General features: G+C 37.9%; 2 protein-coding genes across 2 annotated transcripts in view; one reads left to right on the forward strand and one right to left on the reverse strand.

Moving 5' to 3' along the window:
• LOC138043795 (attractin-like protein 1) overlaps window positions 1-1082 on the forward strand; it is a 47577-nt gene extending 46495 nt beyond the window's left edge. Inside the window, exon 29 of the mRNA XM_068890250.1 lies at window positions 1-1082. This exon is cut by the window's left edge and continues 1219 nt beyond it. The gene's annotated coding sequence lies outside the window, so the exon portion shown is untranslated.
• A 2904-nt stretch (window positions 1083-3986) lies between these two features.
• LOC138043797 (uncharacterized) lies at window positions 3987-17676 on the reverse strand. The gene is made up of 5 exons (XM_068890252.1): window positions 17537-17676; window positions 16339-17387; window positions 13692-13765; window positions 11062-11181; window positions 3987-9319 (listed from the first exon to the last, which is right to left on the reverse strand). Exons 1-5 carry the CDS (start codon window positions 17561-17563, stop codon window positions 9207-9209), a joined length of 1383 nt encoding a protein of 460 aa, XP_068746353.1. The 5' UTR covers window positions 17564-17676; the 3' UTR covers window positions 3987-9206.
• Between the last annotated feature and the right edge of the window lie 219 nt (window positions 17677-17895).

Raw genomic sequence — 17895 nt, forward strand, 5'->3', positions numbered from 1 at the left:
ACGATACCAACCTAAAGATAACGCTTACCCTACACCTTTTCTTTGTAAATAGGCAGCAAATACTCAGACTTAACTGGGCACTAGCGCTAGGATATCAAAATTGGAAGTTCACTTATTGCTTGCATTTTTGCACCGAAGTAATCTTCAGACGACCTCATTGTCGTGGACATTGCGTAATTGAGGTCCTTAATATAGTCAAACGTTAAAATTAATGTATCTATTGATGACGCTGAAAATATCGCAAGATTTCTCTAATTTTTAAGTTCAATTATTTAAACCCAACAAACACCTTTTCTATGTAAATAGGCAGCAAATGATACTCAGACTTAATTGGGTACCAACGCTAGGATATCAAAATTGGAAGTTCACTTATTGCTTGCATATTTGCACCGAAGTAATCTCCAGACGACCTCATTGTCGTCGACATTGCGTAATTGAGGTCCTTAATATAGTCACACGTTAAAATTAATATATCTATTGATGACGCTGAAAATATCGCAAGATTTCTCTAATTTTTAAGTTCGATTATTTAAACCCAACAAACACCTTTTCTATGTAAATAGGCAGCAAATGATACTCAGACTTAACTGGGCACCAACGCTAGGACATCAAAATTGGAAGTTCACTTGTTGCTTGCATTTTTGCACCGAAGTAATCTTCAGACGACCTCATTGTCGTCGGCATTGCGTAATTGAGGTCCTTAATATATCCACACGTTAAATTTAATATCTATTGATGACGCTGAGAATATCACAAGATTTTTCTAATTTTTAATTTCGATTCTTTAAAACCGCTTTTGAAGGAACTAAGTTAGCCGAAAAGGTATTCGTTCATAGAGGATTTTTAGAGAATTGAGAAGCGGTCTTGCCTTTGGTGACGACAGCTCATGGCACCTCTCGAATGCAAGTTATTTAATAATCTTGAGTCGCCTACCGTACCCGGCTTCTTTTAGTTGGGGTGACAGCGGCCTTAGCTGCGAAATCGCTTTTGTTTAGTAGGTTTCCTGTTATACTGAGGAGGTCGTTTTAAGCAGGATATGTATGTACATTCTTTTGAAGAAAATAAATAATTTATGTTACAGATTTTCTTGCGCATTGGTTTCAATGGACCATTCTCTACTTGCACAAATCCTGTAATGCACCTCTTTTGCATAAGCATTCTTTTCTCGTGGGAGATCTTCATGGCCCAGGAAAAATTGCAGACAATGATTTTGCAAAATTTTGGGAGGTAAAAAAAAATGTTACGGGATTTCTGCAAGTGGAGAATTGGGGTCGGGAGCACTGACCAATATTTTGTTTACTTTGGATTAACCGCGCACCGGTGGCTCAGTTGGTTTAGTATCGGGCTGTCGCGCGGGAGGTCGGGGGTTCGAACGCCGACCGGATCGACACTCGGGATCTTAAAATAACTGAGGAGAAAGTGCTGCCTCTATAATTTCATCTGCAAATGGTTAGACTGAAGTCTTGTCGGATGAGGACTATTAATCGTGGGCCCCGTCTCACAAATATCTTCTGTTCATAAAGTTCCCTGTGGGACGTTAAAGAACCCACACAGTGGCTCTGCCAGTGTAAATTCCGACAATCGACATGGCCTAAAAAGTAGCGACAGCACTTAAAGGGGTTAGGTCACGCAATTTTAGGCAATTTCAGCACTGATCGAATGGTCATAGAATTAACTAAAATGTCAAAATAACGGTTCAAAACTGTAGAAGAACTCAAACAAAACACAGGGAAGCCAAGAAGGGACATGTATGGACAAAACTGGAGAGGATTGAAATGGATTGAATTTGAGTGAATTTGAAAAACGTCGGCCCATCTTTTTTCAAATTTGTATCAGTCTATATCAAAATGTCATTTACACAGCTGGAAAATCATTCTCAGTTGTTATGTGGCCGTGATTTTGCAAATGAAAGACTCTTGCTCTGCCAATTTGACGTTTAGAGCTCATAATTAACAAAATTACCTAAAATAGCGTGACCTAGCCCCTTAAACGTGAAAATCGCGACAAACGACATCCTTTCTTTAAATTTCTGACAGCAACGTGAAACATTGACAAAGCACCGACACGAGACCTTCTAAAACTCAGACAAGCGACACGGGACTACCCCTGCCCCCATCCCGGCAGGGCCTCCACACTAATCGAGAAGAGTAGGGGATGAAGCCCCTGGTGTTGTGGCTGTCCTATTCTCTCCAGCCGAAGTGGCCGGCTTGGCAGTGATGTCCTAAAAGGTTATACGGTGTATATAGCCACCTAAGCCATTAGCCAAAAAGGACTGCCGAGTGCTGGAACATGTAGATGAATTGAAGATATCGCAAGATCGTCTTTGACGGACAGATGGGAACCGGAAGTAGACACTCGAATTCTGGGGCAGGCGTTTCGTTTGCATCAATTTGAAAACAGTTTATGCCTTAGCAAGTAAAGAGTAATACAAATGTGGCCGCGTTTATGCAAGGTCTTAATTGGCCAGTCGGAACATGGATGTGTGTATTGCATGGTTTGTTGAAAAGATATTAACTTCAAATGGATTCCCAAGACTTAAGGAGAGTTGTTCCGTGAAAGCAAAGGGTTTTGTATTTAGTATGCAACCGTGATTGTTTTTAATGCAACCACATACAAGTCTGTGTTGAACGCGTCTTTACATCTGTCGAAATCATACGGTATGTTGTTCGCATTCACATAATACGGACGATTTTATTTTAACGAATGAAAAGACTTAAACATGAGAACTAAACAAGGTACACGATATTATACCGTTCCTTAATTGCGCAAAATTAATCTTAATGCAGAATTTTTTTGTAAAGCACCACTCCTTTGAGTTCAGAAAGATTAAGGGGGTGTTTACATGATACCGGTACGAGTTCATCCCGGTTCTTAGTTATCGCTCTGTATTTGTTTACATGATACCGGTGAAAAATCTCATACCAGTACAACTCATAGCGGTATGAGTTCATCCCGGTAGTTGTACCGGATTGAAATTCTCATAACGGTATGAAAAGTTACACCGGTATCATGTAAACGCTACATTGACTCCCATTCCGGTACGAGTCGTCAAGTCGTGGTGGACTGGGACTATTGACGCATGCGTTGTATTTCTAAATATTCGTCAAGATGGCGTCCGGTAATCGATGGACTTGGGATGAGTCGTCCATGTAAACGCGGTTTGAAATTGACAACTCGTACCAGAATGAAACTCGTACCAGTATAATGTAAACACCCCCTTAGTGAATCTGTTGAATTTCATTTCTTAGACCGATGCGCTATTTCTGCAGACAGAGTGTTTTTTCGTTTTAAAAAACATCAAAAAAGAATTGGACGTTGATAGCGAAGAATCTCTGGTCAAGTTCTGAATTTTAGTGGAGATCAAAACTACAAAAATAATAAAAATCAAGCGAAGAACTGCCCCCTCATCAATAACATTTTGTGTTGTGGGTCTGAAAAAAGTTGGACTAGCAACAAACTATTTTTGTGTTGCGGGTGAAGAAATTTGCCCTTAGCAACAAAATATCCGGTAACTTTTCACTTTGTAATTTTGCTTAAACAATCAGTAAAGCGATATTTCTCGTTATGTCACCCATTGTTATTGATATACCAACCAGGCCCCAGTTGTTCAAACGATGGATAGCGCTATCCGCCTGATAAATCACCATACACTGGATAAGTAATAGCGAATTCAATTGCGCTATCCATTGGATAGTGATTTTATCCGGTGGATAGCGTTATCCACCTCTTGAACAACTGGGGCCAGAAGCTAATTGGCTGTTGAAACAATAACTTCTTTTGTTCCGTGGGTGTTTTGAAAACAAGAAATAACGCTATGGATGCCGACAATAAATATGCGAATTCCTACTGCTGTGCTTCAAACCAAACAGAAGTAACTCTGTGCACGCTATGCATGCCTATCGTCACCAGGGACTTCTGACACACCCATTGGGCATCAATACTAAAAAACAAAGCCGCAAAGAAAATCCAGAAACTAACAACCACCATGATGTGTACATTTACTTTTACTGAGTTAAAAATCAAATGATTTTATAAATTGGTCCCTCGTCCGCTAAGATAAATTAAATCTCCAACATCACAACGCAATATGAAAATACAATCTGCCGTAACCTTATTAGAGATTCATATCGACCTATCTTACATGTTTAAAAACCCTCGTTACAAATGTACAGTCAATGTATATAGAATAATAAAATAACCTATTTACACGAAATTCGTTGCAATGTAATATTAATAAACGATAAACTGCTCCTCTTATGTTACAAATAGAATTTTTTTTTTTGGAAAACTAAGTAAGTCTTCACTTATAATATTTAATTGTAATGAAACGACTAGATTGTGCAAAACGTTAACAAAACAACCTTCTGACCATGTTTCGAATCTCAGTGCCTTTCCGAAGAATAACCCGTACCCAGATGTCTTCAAGTCATTCTCGTTCCCAGAGGCCGTGATGCTCTCGGTCAGCACCAAGAATAACGACTTCAGGTTGGATCCGAAATACGCGCAGTCTCTGTGGAAGTCTATTTTGGTAACCGTTGACAGCTACTAATTGTTTCAAATTGCTGAGATTGCGCATACGAGCCAGAAGTCCGTGATTCGCGGACTTCCTTGTTCAGAACGAGCCAGAGGTCGTTATTCTTGGTGCTGACCGAAAGAATCGCGGCCTCTGAGGGCGAGAATGTCTTCAAGTCCAAAACATTCGATTGAACCGCGCATGATTGGAACTCACCAACCACAGTGGCGTCAGGAGAGCCAGATTCGATCCTGTCAACCCTCGCATAAAGGCACGAAGACTCGTCAAAGAGTTACCATGGACCGAAACTCCTAACCCTAACAGAACCCTAACCCTAACCCTAACAGAATCCTGACTGTGAAAATAACCCATCCTTTACTAATGCTAACCGTGAGCCTAAACTGATGTTTATTAATTATTTTACCCCAGTTTACGCAAACAGTAGAAAGAACCCAACAATCGAACCCATTTGTTGTAATCAAAGCAAATAATATTAGCGCCCAGTAGTAATGTCTGACCCGCAGAACCTATAATTTAACACTTTTTTAACGACATTTTCAACATTACCTGAAAGGGTGACAGTAACAATATGTGACCTCAGCAGTTAAGGTGGCTCAAACTGGTTTCAATCATTTGGAAGGAATGTGTTATTATCACTCTACAACACTGTTTCACTTAATGGCAATGTTATGGTACCATATGAATCATCAATAATTGCTTAACAAGATGCAGGTATTGATGTGACGAAATAAATTACCATGGCAACAAAAGAACCATCTAAAAACGCCCAAAATTTAGTGTTTAAGCACTTTTATCTAAAAAACGAACTCGGTGACCCGCAATTTTTTATTGCTGAAAAGTAATGAGCAAGGTAAGACAAAGCTCTCTGCAAAGTTTAAAAAAATTATCTAGAGCGGATTCAGAGCCACCTTAAAATTTGTGAATTTGTGACGTCGGCTATGAATCTGCTCCAGAGACTTTTTTTAAAATATTGCAGAAAGTTTTATCCTAACGTGCTTATCACTCTCCAGCAATAAAAAACTGGGGTCATCATGTTCGTTCATGAGATATATGCGTTTAAAGACAAAATTTAGGCTGTTTTTAGATGGCTCTTTTGTTGCCACGGTAACCCGTTACGTCACATTAACGAGTGCATCTTGTTGAGCATTTACTGGTGTTTCATATGACAATACAACATCGCCACTATAAGTGAAACTTTGGTGGATTCAATCCTTCCAAACAGCTTAGTTTGTTGAAAGTGTTAAAACTGGTTTGAGCCTCATAAAACTGAAAATCGGAAATCTCCCTCATCTCAATACGGAGCTTGTCTATTGGAAACCGGCCTTGGTCATTGTTTTCCAAACTGAAACAAAAATCAAATCAATGCGACACTTGTTTGTTTTGTCTCAAACATCGCGATGCTGGAGCAAATGAGACGTCAACAAGTTAAGATCAAGATAAACAGACATCATAATGTTTAGAATTCGGGACACGACAGGCACAAAGCTGCTTTTCTCAAGGCCAACAATTTCCTTTAAGATCTTCTGAGTGTTACGTCGCGGTATAAAGGTACGTATTTTATTCATCATCACTTTCACCAGGAAATTCCAGGTTCAATTAAAGGAGCTATGTCACGCAAAATGATGTAATTTTATGACTCCCGAACTACCCGAAAAGTAGAATGAAACAGTGCAATAATCACTTAAACTGTTAACAAAACAGAAATACAGCAAAAGGAAAGAAAAGTCTGGATGGACACAAATGCACTAGATTGAAACCGATTGCATTTGGGTAATCTTGAAAAAATTCGGCCCAACGTCTATGGCAAATCGCCTAGATATAGGTCGCTTTTGCTCAGAATCGTCTTTTTTGTGATGTAACGATCAGTAAATTGGAATTCCACATTACTATTTCGAGTTTGAAACTCATGATTAACTAAAGATTTCCCCTAAACACCCCAAAAATAACATGACATAGCCCCTTTAAGAGGCTTCCAAAACTTCCCACTTTACCAAAACACTTGGTAAGAGAAGAACTCCAAGAAACAAACTGATTTTCAAAAATTCGTCGATGATGAAAGGAACTACATATAAATTAACATGTAAGATTAAGGGTCCTTATTGTTCCCATTAGAACAACATTCTTGCAGGCTTCTCCCTTTACCCCCAAAAGGTCTTTGTTGAATCAAACGTAGTGAATTCCAAGTATAAAAAAATCCTGAATCAAAGTAGTTGAGAAAGTTGTGAAGTCTTCACCTGTACCTTTTCACAGTGTCAAACTGAAGTCTAATATTAAGGAATACAAAGCCACTCCTTGGCCGTAGTGTTATGTCTCACCCACCGCATGAAACACTAACAGGAAACAACTTCCTACAAGTAGTTATTTTTAATTGAATAACACAGATATTGGTTTTAATTAAAAGGCAAGAGGAGCAGTTGTTCTAACATGAGTGATTAACATCACAGGGGTTTTCAATCGAGTGTCATAAAACTAACATCAAAGGAATTCATTTGGCCAATCACAACAGAGTAGCAGACGATTAAAACAAGTTTTGTCAAACTTTATCACGTGACTGATAATAAAATCAACCACTCAAATGATGAAGAAGCTGTCAGAAGTCAAATCTTTGTGCGTAAAGACTGATTGCTCTGAGAGAGAAATTTTTTTATATCAGGTTATGCTTCCAGAGCAGGAAAACAATTTTTCGGATAGACGTTAATTTACCAAGTTCTTTTAATTGTGAATGGCTGAAAACATGACATGCCATTATTCTTAAGCAAATTTACTAGCATAGTGTTGCATTTGACACTGAACTGAAACCACCTCTGCCTTCTTTCAGTGTATCCTACTGTAATTCTGGTAATCGACCATATTGCTAGATACAAAAAGTCAACGATCAAAATCACACTCACACCAACCTCCAATCGAGATTAGAACTGATCAGCTCACTACACTACTCTACCCTACCGCTTCGTTGTTATCAAGATTCACTGTTCTTAGCAAAAACTGGAGTACCATAGTGAGTGCCACTCATTGTTTTATCCACCTCACCCCCCAAGGGATGGAAAAAATAATCCGGAGTACCATGGTGAGGGCCACTCATTGTTTTATCCACCCCATCCCCCAAGGGATGGAAAAAGTAATCCGGAGTACCATGGTGAGGGCCACTCATTGTTTTATCCACCCCACCCCCCAAGGGATGGGAAAAAATAATCCTAACTTAATATAAAATGAAATCTGAAAAATTAATATTTGCTGAGTACAAAAATCTTTGAATGGTTAAAGAAATTTTCCGCTTCTTCGAGGAAATACCGGTATCCAAAACCCCTAAGTGAAATCCCGCCACCCTTAGCAGGACGGATGTGGATAATCAACTGTTGTTTTTTGAAAATCAATTCAACTCGATTGAAAGAAGGTTGTCTGTTGATGAAAAAAATTATTCTTAAATAGATACTGTAGTTGAAAAACTGTCCGCTAAACAGCCAGTTGTAGACGAAAAAAGTAATACAATAATATTATCAGTAAAGGGCGGTGCACATTGTTGCACTGTCAAATAATTATGATGAGTACGATCTCTTTCACTGGATTTTTGCTTTGGTTTGGATATACATAATTATAAAATACACTTTCTAATCCCTGACTCACAGATTTGGTCAAACTTTGCTACATGAATGTGTATCTCGTCTTTAAAAAATTATTATGCCTTTATCTGGTTCCTCAATTTCTTATTTAACTTCTGTCTCACACACACTCACATTTTTTTTATTTACACAGTTTCTCTGTCAGATGTCAGCAATGACTGAAACCACAATGAGCTGTTGTCTTCTGACTATCACAAAGAACCTTTTCTCCCAACAACCTCTAAATTTACATAATTTTCAGCATCCAGCACAGTCACCAATTCACCAGATGCTGAATTGTCCCATTGGTCCCCACGAAATACGGTACCACTTTAACTTTAAAAAAATACTCAGTGGCCAAAAAATTGCCAAATTAACTTACCGTATATCTTTAAATTACAATTATTAGTAATGTAATAGTTTATAATTAAGCCAGCTGTAATGTGATTTTAAAGAATGAACTCTACTGTATTACTATTTTAAAAATTAACCCCAAAGAAATTCAACCTCTTTAAGTTGCCCCTCTCAACTTAATACTGCAAACTCCCTTACATGTATGTGGTAAGTTATTATTTTTAAAAAAGTATTATATAAAAAATGGGTTTGCTTCTAATCAAATCACCAAGCAGCAGCTATCAGTAATATGCAGTACGTAATTTTACAGTTGTAGCTCAGCAACCTAGCCTATGAAGGGCTGTGAGGCTGCCGGTTATGACCTTGTACAGTCCTCACTGCTTTTATGATGCAAATTGTGTTGTTGTAATTCTAATATTTAGTAAACTTGAACATTAACTTTACAAAAGCACAAAGGTATGTATCAAAACAGGGTCACCGGCAGCTTCACTTCCGTTGTTAGGCCAGGTACTGTAACTTGTAGCTACAAGTGTAAAATGGTCTATCAATTAATAAAAACAAACCCAGCCAAAACAATGCATGAGTTATGCTGCAGTTAATGTATGTGAATACCCTCTTATACAAACAGTACGAATAAAATAAATGCCTAGCCACACCTTCTCCCCCACACACCCCCACCCCCCCCCCCCCAACCAAAAAAAAACCACTTTAGATTATGCTCAAAAGCACAAACTTAGCTCATCCAGTTCTCCAAATATGGGATTTTCTTGGGCTGTAGCTTTCAGCACAGAGTGGACAAAATCTGAAGTGTGGCCAGCCACAAGTTGATTTCCTGCAAATCAAAAAAAGAAAACCAACCACAAAATATTTAATTTAATAACATGGGTGACAAATTACTCCTTAATTTTGGCGTGAAATTTCAGCATTAATTTATAATTTCACATGTGAATTACAATGTTGCCATGGCAACTTTTCCTACAGTGCCAAAATGGCATACATCTTATGAACGTAATTTGTCAGCCACGATATTAATTGCTAATCAAATGGTATAATCAAATGGTATAATTTGTCAGCCACGATATTAATTGAAAATCAAATGGTATAATTTCACCTGTGTTTTGTCCAAAATCAAATAATTTCCCAAACCTGTGCGAAATTATTCCCTAATTTCACTCAACACCATTTGATTACCCACACTACCGTAATTAATTTAATCAGTTTCAAAATTCATTACATTACATATGAACACAGAATGTACATGTACGCATGAATCTGAGGTGGGCTTTTAAAACAGAATACAATTCCTCATTATAAGGCCCCTAGATAAAAATCATATGCATCTATAAAGTTAAAAATACATAAACATGTATATTAAACAATTGAATTATGGATAACCAATACACTATTATAACACTTAGTGCAATCTATCTAAAATAAGTTAAAAATTGAGGAGGAATTTGTCATAATAAAATTTATGTACATTGTTTCTAAAAGTTGTTTAAGAGCTACATGTAGATTCCCCGATACTCAGGGGTAAATAATTATTGTTCCAAGTACAGGAAATGCGCACAAATTGGGTCTATCCCTATCCTATTTCAAAAGTGTGTAAGAATGAAGTATGTACTCATGTTTATACAGATATCAGTGAGACCAGTGTGGGGTCAGAAAATGTAACCAAGCTGAATACCTGGAAGGACATTAATTTTAATAAATGTGATTGACTTCAGGAATCTCTGGTATTGACCCAAAAGGTCAAGGGCTTTTTTACCAGGAAAGCATTTTCCATTGACAATTCATAGTCTTATCTTTTGATGCTCATTATGTTGCCAACCGGTTGGCTCAGATCCAAGGTTGAGAATCGGACTACCAATGATATGCAGGGAGATTGTGGGTTTGAACCCCAACCACACCAACACTCGAGGTCTTGAAATAACTGCAATTAGGGTTAGGATAAGGACAGTCTATAAACCGTAGGCCCCACCTCACAACTCTTGCTGTTAATTATAGGGACCTTAAGCAAGGAAGATGCCACCTTCTGCGAGAACGTTGCCTAAAAATATTGTTTCCCGCTACTATAATAACTTTGCGATTACTCCTAGTCGCTCGGCTTGGAAATTGTGAGTACACATTCCAAGAATAAATTTGGTGAGAACAGTGTGGATATTAAGAGAGAAAATTGAAAATTCATCGTCCACATGACCTCAAATTTGATCATTCCACGTTGTTGTCACGACGAGAATGTCAAAGAAATGTAGCGAAATATAAAACCCATGTGTGGGGTGTGCAGAACTATTGTTTTTGCAAATTAAACCTATAATTATTGTGTATAAATGGGTACCGGCAAAATGCCAGGTAATCATGCGATGGACTAGCTAGCATCCCATCGGGGGGGGGGGGGGGGGGGTCCCTAATAACAGGTCCCTAATAACATGAGACAATAAAGAACCCACACACTGTTCACAAAGAGTAGGTGATGGCCTTGTAATGGGCAGTTTATCAGTTTGAGTTTTGCATCTTTGTGTGACCCTCACAACCTAGGTTATTAAAAACTCAAATGAACTAAACTTCACTCACCAAATGTTGCCTTCATTAAGGACTCGACTTGACTGCTCAAGCTTGTCTTGGGTGTTGAAGGTCTGTTTGCTTTTTTAATAATCTCCTTTTTCACCTTGCCAATGATATCAGTCAGGCGCTCTAAAGATGAAATGCATAAAATAATTAATTCAGCAGATTCACATCTCCAGCCTTTTGTGTATATTGGTGTCTAGTACCATGCCAATGAATATGTTTCATTCTGATCCACTCTAATCATTACTTTTTACTGTCAAGTGAATTTGTCTAAAGCACTGTCAGCAGTATAATCCCTGCTGATCTTAGCATTTCCTTGCCTTAAATGTTTTCCTTAAATTTTACATTCTTACATGTACATGTATGTACATGTATACTGTGGTTGTTCAATTTTTTCTTGGTTTAAAATAATTCAAACCAGTTCTTATTCATTAAGAAAATGTAGACCTCCACTGGTTTCTCTCTAGAATTTCTTGGGGATAGGATGGTAGGTTGAAATGACCAGAACCCTTCCTGAGGGGGAACAAGATCAAGAGCTACCCGTATATTTCTGAAACAGAAATAGGCATGCAATATGTGCATGAGTCTAAAGCAAAAGTTAGTTACTACATGTATAACAGTAGTACTATCATGATAAAAAAATCACTTCCTTTTTTCCTTCAGATTTTGAAAGTGTGTTTGCTCAAACACCTGCCTGTCAAAATTTTGAGATTAGATTTTTATCCAAAGGCTGTTTACTTTGAGTGTGAGTTTTGAATTTCATGGTCTGCCATTCCTTGCATTAATAATACTCAAAAATTATTCATAAACAATTATTGAGAAACTATTTGCACATAAAATTTATGACATTAAAATTTGATTTTAAAAGAAAGGCTTTTATTCTAAGTTTAAGAATGATAAGAGATTCACTTAAATTTAAAATGGGGTTTTGAGGCATTCCACAAAGTTACAGTTCTGTAATAAAAAGATCTCTGTCCCATTACTTGGTTTAAAAAAGCGGTACATGTATATTATAAAGCTGGGAAGATGATCTGGTCGCCCAACCACTGATGGAGATAAAATTTGAACTGAGATAGTTTGGTACTTTGGTCATAGAAATTTAAAGGCCAAGATGGCATCTCTTAGATACAGGTGGGACTTAACTGGTATCGATCTCAGGTTTTTCAGGGCTGGAGATACGTGATCAAACGTCCTTGTCCCGTAAACTACTGTATGCAAGCAGCGAAATTCTGTACTCCATATGTTGCTAGCAGATTCGACCAGACAGACGAGCAATAATACAACTTACTTAAACACTTTCCATATTATTGCATTAAAAGACGTGGACATTTACATTGTTGTTGGAGATAAGTGTGCATGTAATTTGTTAACTAGATAAGTTGAGTTGCAGTACAGAATACTTTTGAATAAAAAAAATTCAACTACTGATGGGTATTCTGGAACTCTGATACAAATCTGCAAACTACATTGTATTATATATTGACTGTCTCATTGGCACTTAGCGATAGCAATTACTTAGTTATGTATGCAAAACATGAGTTTAAAAATCTGAAGCCTGAAACTCCCTTTATTGCTGCATATTATTTCAGTTGCATACAAACGCATTGCATTCTTATAATAAGCTGGTGAGTCTTTGACGTCATTTTCTCCTCAATCCATGGCCACCTCTCTCAAGATTTTAAAGTTACTAATGGCGGTACTTCAAATAAACAAGTGTCTTTTTCAAATTAAGGCTTTTAACTGGGGTCACTTAGTGTTTTAATAGTGTTTACAGTCATAGCTTTGAAATCCAAAGAAAAAGTACCACTTCAATATTTTATGGCATAAATATATATTTCAGTGGGAGGAAAAATGTTACCAATAATGGCATGGACAATACATGTTAGTAAATTTCTGGAGAAAAATTCCAGTTAAACAGTGAGACGCCTATATGAACAATATTTCTCACTCCTGGAGAGATTTCCTCAATCAAAGTGATGTCTGGTTTTTCTGGACAAGCTTACAGGAATAACAATGTTAATTAAGTTTTGAAGCCAACGTACAGTAGCATAATTATTAAATGTTACTATAAAATTTAATGATGATCCTTGTTTATTACTGGCAATAGAGTTCAATGAAGTGTGAAAGGAAATGATGTCAGCAACACGAGCACTCAGCAATGTTGGATATAATCATGTTTTTTTTTTCTTTTTAAGATATATACTCTTTGCAAAATTAATGACAGCTGGGCTTAATGAGGCCATTCTTGTCACTGGTACAAGTTGGCAGATGGACTATGAGATGCCAAACAAAGGAGTTTTCCTGTTTTCCAGTTTCACTTTAGCATTCCTGACCAGAAGACATACTGATCATTGATTACTTAAATTTGTACTAATAACTTAACAAACTTAACTCAGTTAAGCTTGGAGTCAGGTAAGATGCAAAAATACAGACCTTGCTCAATCAATACAATTTTTCCAACCTGCCAACCAAGGGAGGGGGGGAGCAGTGTGTACAATGCCAAAATTGCTCAAATTTAAGCAAATAAAAAGCTTCCAGGGATGCCAAAGGGGTGGACTCACAAAGGGATGTTTGCATTCTATACATGTAAGCTCTCTCGAGATTTTAACCACTAAGAAAAATGTCAAACAACTCACGTTGCTCCATCTCCAACCCCTGCAATTTGACTTTGTTAGCTTCATGCTGGGCTTTCTTCTTTAATCTGCAAGCCCTGAAGGTTTTGATAAGAAAATATTTTGAGCCATACTTACAATTAATGAATTCTAATTCTGGAATTGCAGCTTTGCAGCTGCATTGGTATTAGACATAACAAAATAATTCTCTAAAACAAAATAAACAGAAAACCCAGGTATTGAAGTTATATTAAGAGCAAAGGCACAAAATTTGTTTATGAAGCTGACAATGTTATTTTAAAGACTTTAAAGGGGATACAGCTGTATTCACTTTTTCTCATTAACGCTCATCTGGGGCAAACTACCATTCACCTCTAAAACACGATCACCAGATGGTACCGGTGCAAAACTAAACAATGAAAAGATCTATAGATTAATTGCCACGCAAGCATAATTTCCAGACTACTTTCCACACAAACAACAACATCCCTCATCAACATTATCTTTAGGGCTTTCTTTGCAGCAGCAATACAAATGTTTTCCTCACAAGAAAAGCCTTGCTATGGTAAGATTCCCTTCCCTGTATGCTAGTGGGTACCCTTGATATAGAAATGACATGAAACATGTCACTTCTGTGATTGGCCTCAAGGGAAAGAAGTTATCATTATGCCAACCACAAAGTAGTGGCGTGTTTAAATGTTCCACAGACTTAAAAGTACATGTAATATCAGCATATAACATGCGCAAAGAAAAAGGAATTGCTTGGTGGCAGAGGTTTTTCTCTCAGCGAAAGAAAACAGTGTTAACCCTTTTACACCCAAACCAGCCTAAATCGGCCAGACTTAGTATTTTACTCTGTCAAACGCCAGACAATTTTACTTGTCAATGGGTTAAAAACAACTGTACGTAGAAAGACAAGCAAAAGGAAACATAGAGGATAAAAGAAACCTCCACCAGCAGGGTGATTTTTGAAAACAATAATAAAGCAGTGTATAATAAAAACAATGTATGATAATGATGTTATTGGCTTCGCTTCGTTGTGATACGCAAACAATCAAGATCTTGGCAAGTGCCATCAGTCTAAGCATCCAACTTCAGCTGACAACACTTACAGTGTACCTTGAAGTTACAACATGACTGTACATGAAGTGAACACTTCCATTGGCAGAAACTGCGCTTCTTTTCATCCACGCATAAATAAGGGCACAAATGATTAATTCCTCTCCAGGACAGTTGGCAAAATATTTAAAATTTGCATAGTTGTGGACTGGCTTCCAATAGCCCAGCAACAATTTATGAGACAGTACCAAAACGTTGCTGCATCAGCAGTAAAAAAAAGGAAAAAAGGAAAGGAACTTTATTTAAGTGTCTAATCTTCTAGTGCTGTAGAGCACTAATCGGGACACTGTAGATTGAAATTAACGAGTTAACGCAAATCAAATCAAATTTTGGTTTTTGAGGTATATATAAACAGATGATCAAAATACAATATGAGAGGAACTGACACGGCAACAATCACTGTGAGTGCTGCCGTGAAATAGGTTTGTCCCACATTTTGCCTTTGATAAATTTATGGACTCTAAAACTCAAATTTTGAAAAGTGTTTTTCACTGCCAACAGTCAATGCGGACTGAGTCAAAGCGTAACAACCCCTAACCTGATTGACAGATTTCACTCCCCTTGAACAGTTCATCAAAATTAATGTCACTCAAGTATGATTGGCAACGGGGAAAGTTTAGAGTCACTGAGAGCAAAAACTGCAGAACTTACATGTGATTGACTATATTCATGCATCCACCACATTCCTCAATTAAAAAATTAAAGAACTTTTCTCTTGAATTTGTAATGCACTTTTTCCACCAAAATCATGTACAAGAATGTACGTGGTAGGTGTTATTTTTGTTGACAGCGCAAATCCTTTGGTTAACTACCTTGCACATACATAGTCTGAGGGAAGTTGACGATTCTGGTGAAACCGTGCTGTTGCACGTGATAAGTTTCTATAAGGTCATTTTCATGCATTCTACATTTACACACATTGAGAATCCAGAATATTTTATCACCAATTTCTTTCCTGCGCAATTTCTGCCATAGTTCGTGCCTGGGCAAATACATGCAGTCATTCCCTTGTTGACAAAAACATATGCCTACTACAGGTTATTTTTATACTGTTAACGATCATGGGAAAAATAAAACTTCAAATCGTGCAAGATTACACCATCAGACCAAAGTCCACGTTGTATGTCCTTACAATTAAAACCAGATCATAAGATCCTGCAAACTAATAGCTTCACAGAAAGAAGAAGAATGCAATGAATTCAGTACTTTCAACATCCACCATAATTTCATCTGATGCTAGTTTCCACAGACAACGACACTGATGTCATCAAAACATACTACGAAAACTTAGTTTTACTTCTAGTGGACGAAAAAAGAAGATACGAAACTAATCAGAAGCATTTAGCCAGAAGAGCGTCCAAATCAAGCTTAATAAAAACAGAGCTAAAATAATCAATGATAAATAAGTTACAGCTTTAACTCTAACTTTATCAACTTCTATTTCCTGCTGAATACCACAGCTGAACACGATGGAAAAGCTTTCTTGACTTTTTGAAAAAAAAAAAAAAATTTACGTTCTGCAAGTTGCATTAAAGAATATACGCTTAAATACCTTGAGGCAAGCTTGTTTTTCTCCTTACGTGACTTATTCCTGGCGTTTTGTGGTAACTGATGTATTGGTTTCAAGTCGCCGATAATCTTATTTAGACGTTCTAGCTCTCGGATTATTTCCAAAAGTTTTCTTGGATTTGGCGAAAGGTCATCTTGATCTCCCCTTCGACCCTTGCGATTTCTGGCCACGCCAGTCCCGTGAAGATGACTTTCAACATCAAAATCCTCGTCGCTATCCATATATTCATCAGCGGATTCCTCCTCCATGGCTGGGCTGTCGGGTTCGTTAACAATTGATTCGGGTTCATTTTTCTGTACCTTCTCTGCAGAAACCCCTGTTGTAACCTCGTTGTTGTACAATCGACTTTTCATTTCTGCAGAAATTAACTTTGGCACTTGGCTATTACAAACTTCACCGTCGCTGCGCGTTCCTGACTTTCTTTGCGGCAAAACTATAATTCTTTCTGAAGAAGCAGATTTTTCGCGCTCGTTGTGCCAAGATGTGTCTTGGGTCATAGTCCATGTTGGCTTGCTGGGAAGTTTCTTCTCGGTAGTTTCTTTCTGAACTTCAACTCTCCCTCCATAATGGTAATTCGAGTCTCTTTTCATTTCAATCATTCGCGGTCTTTCAATCTTTTCTGCTGTAAGCTCCAAAGCGATATAAGGTTGCGGCTTGCGAGTAGTTGTGCTATCCCCCGAAGACGAATTCTCCCCTTCCGTCCGAGTTGCAATGCGATGAAGCCGCTCCATTTCAGGATTGATGAGCGGCGACAACGAACGGTGATCATTCAGTTCAGCTAAAGTAGGCCCAGCTATTTTGCAGCCTTCACTGTCTATGTCAGTTCTGAAAAATTCCAGTTCCATATCAAAATCTCCCCCCAGCCCGCCAAAAGGGGGGCTAGGCAATTCTTGGACCTTGTCCCAGTTTGTGTTTTCTCCTTCCTTCTCGCCAAAGAAGGTAGTCTTTCCGCGTTCAAAGCCATATTCCTCGAATGGAGAAAACAAACCACCAAAGCTTTCTTCCAAACAACTCTCCACGTCCAATGAAAGCTGAAAAATAAGGATACCAAAAAAACCTTCGAGCGAATATTATGTAACTTAACAAACACAACCACGATCGATGTGGAAGACATCGCAAAATCTAGGAAGCATACGAACTGCCGAGGACATTAAAGTATTTTCCAATAAAATCAACATACTGGGGCAAATTCTACTCCTTGCTGCATGTACTTCAAAGGATCTATAGGCTGTAAATCTTGCTTCAAAGGGGAAAAAAGTTAGATCCTGCTTCTTCTCCGAGCAAATTTTCTTCTTTGTTATTGTTTTCATTCCGGCCGCGGGTGAAATCAGCATCACGAGACCTGTCTTGTCAAGCAGGAATTTTTTAACCAATCATCACCCTTACCTTGGCCATACAGCTCCGCCCACGAAAGGCAATTGTCACGGTTACAAGTCCAAAACACTCGAAAAGAACGAGACCTTTGAGAAGAAATGCTATTTCCCAACAGCTTTCCAGCTGCTATTGTCAAGGGCCAAAACATCATTTCAGTTTCTACCG

Source organism: Montipora capricornis, chromosome 3 (assembly GCF_036669925.1).
Source record: "Montipora capricornis isolate CH-2021 chromosome 3, ASM3666992v2, whole genome shotgun sequence".
Taxonomy (NCBI): Eukaryota; Metazoa; Cnidaria; class Anthozoa; order Scleractinia; family Acroporidae; genus Montipora; species Montipora capricornis.

Bases quoted from the DNA above. Each gene is read 5' to 3' on its own strand.
- LOC138043797 (XM_068890252.1), bottom strand. From the start codon at position 17,563: ATGCAGCAAGGAGTAGAATTTGCCCCA. The intron at 17,388-17,536 runs GTATGTTGATTT...CTTATTTTTCAG, and splicing joins AAGGAGTAGAATTTGCCCCA to CTTTCATTGGACGTGGAGAG. The intron at 13,766-16,338 runs GTATTTAAGCGT...CAAAACCTTCAG, and splicing joins AAAAACAAGCTTGCCTCAAG to GGCTTGCAGATTAAAGAAGA.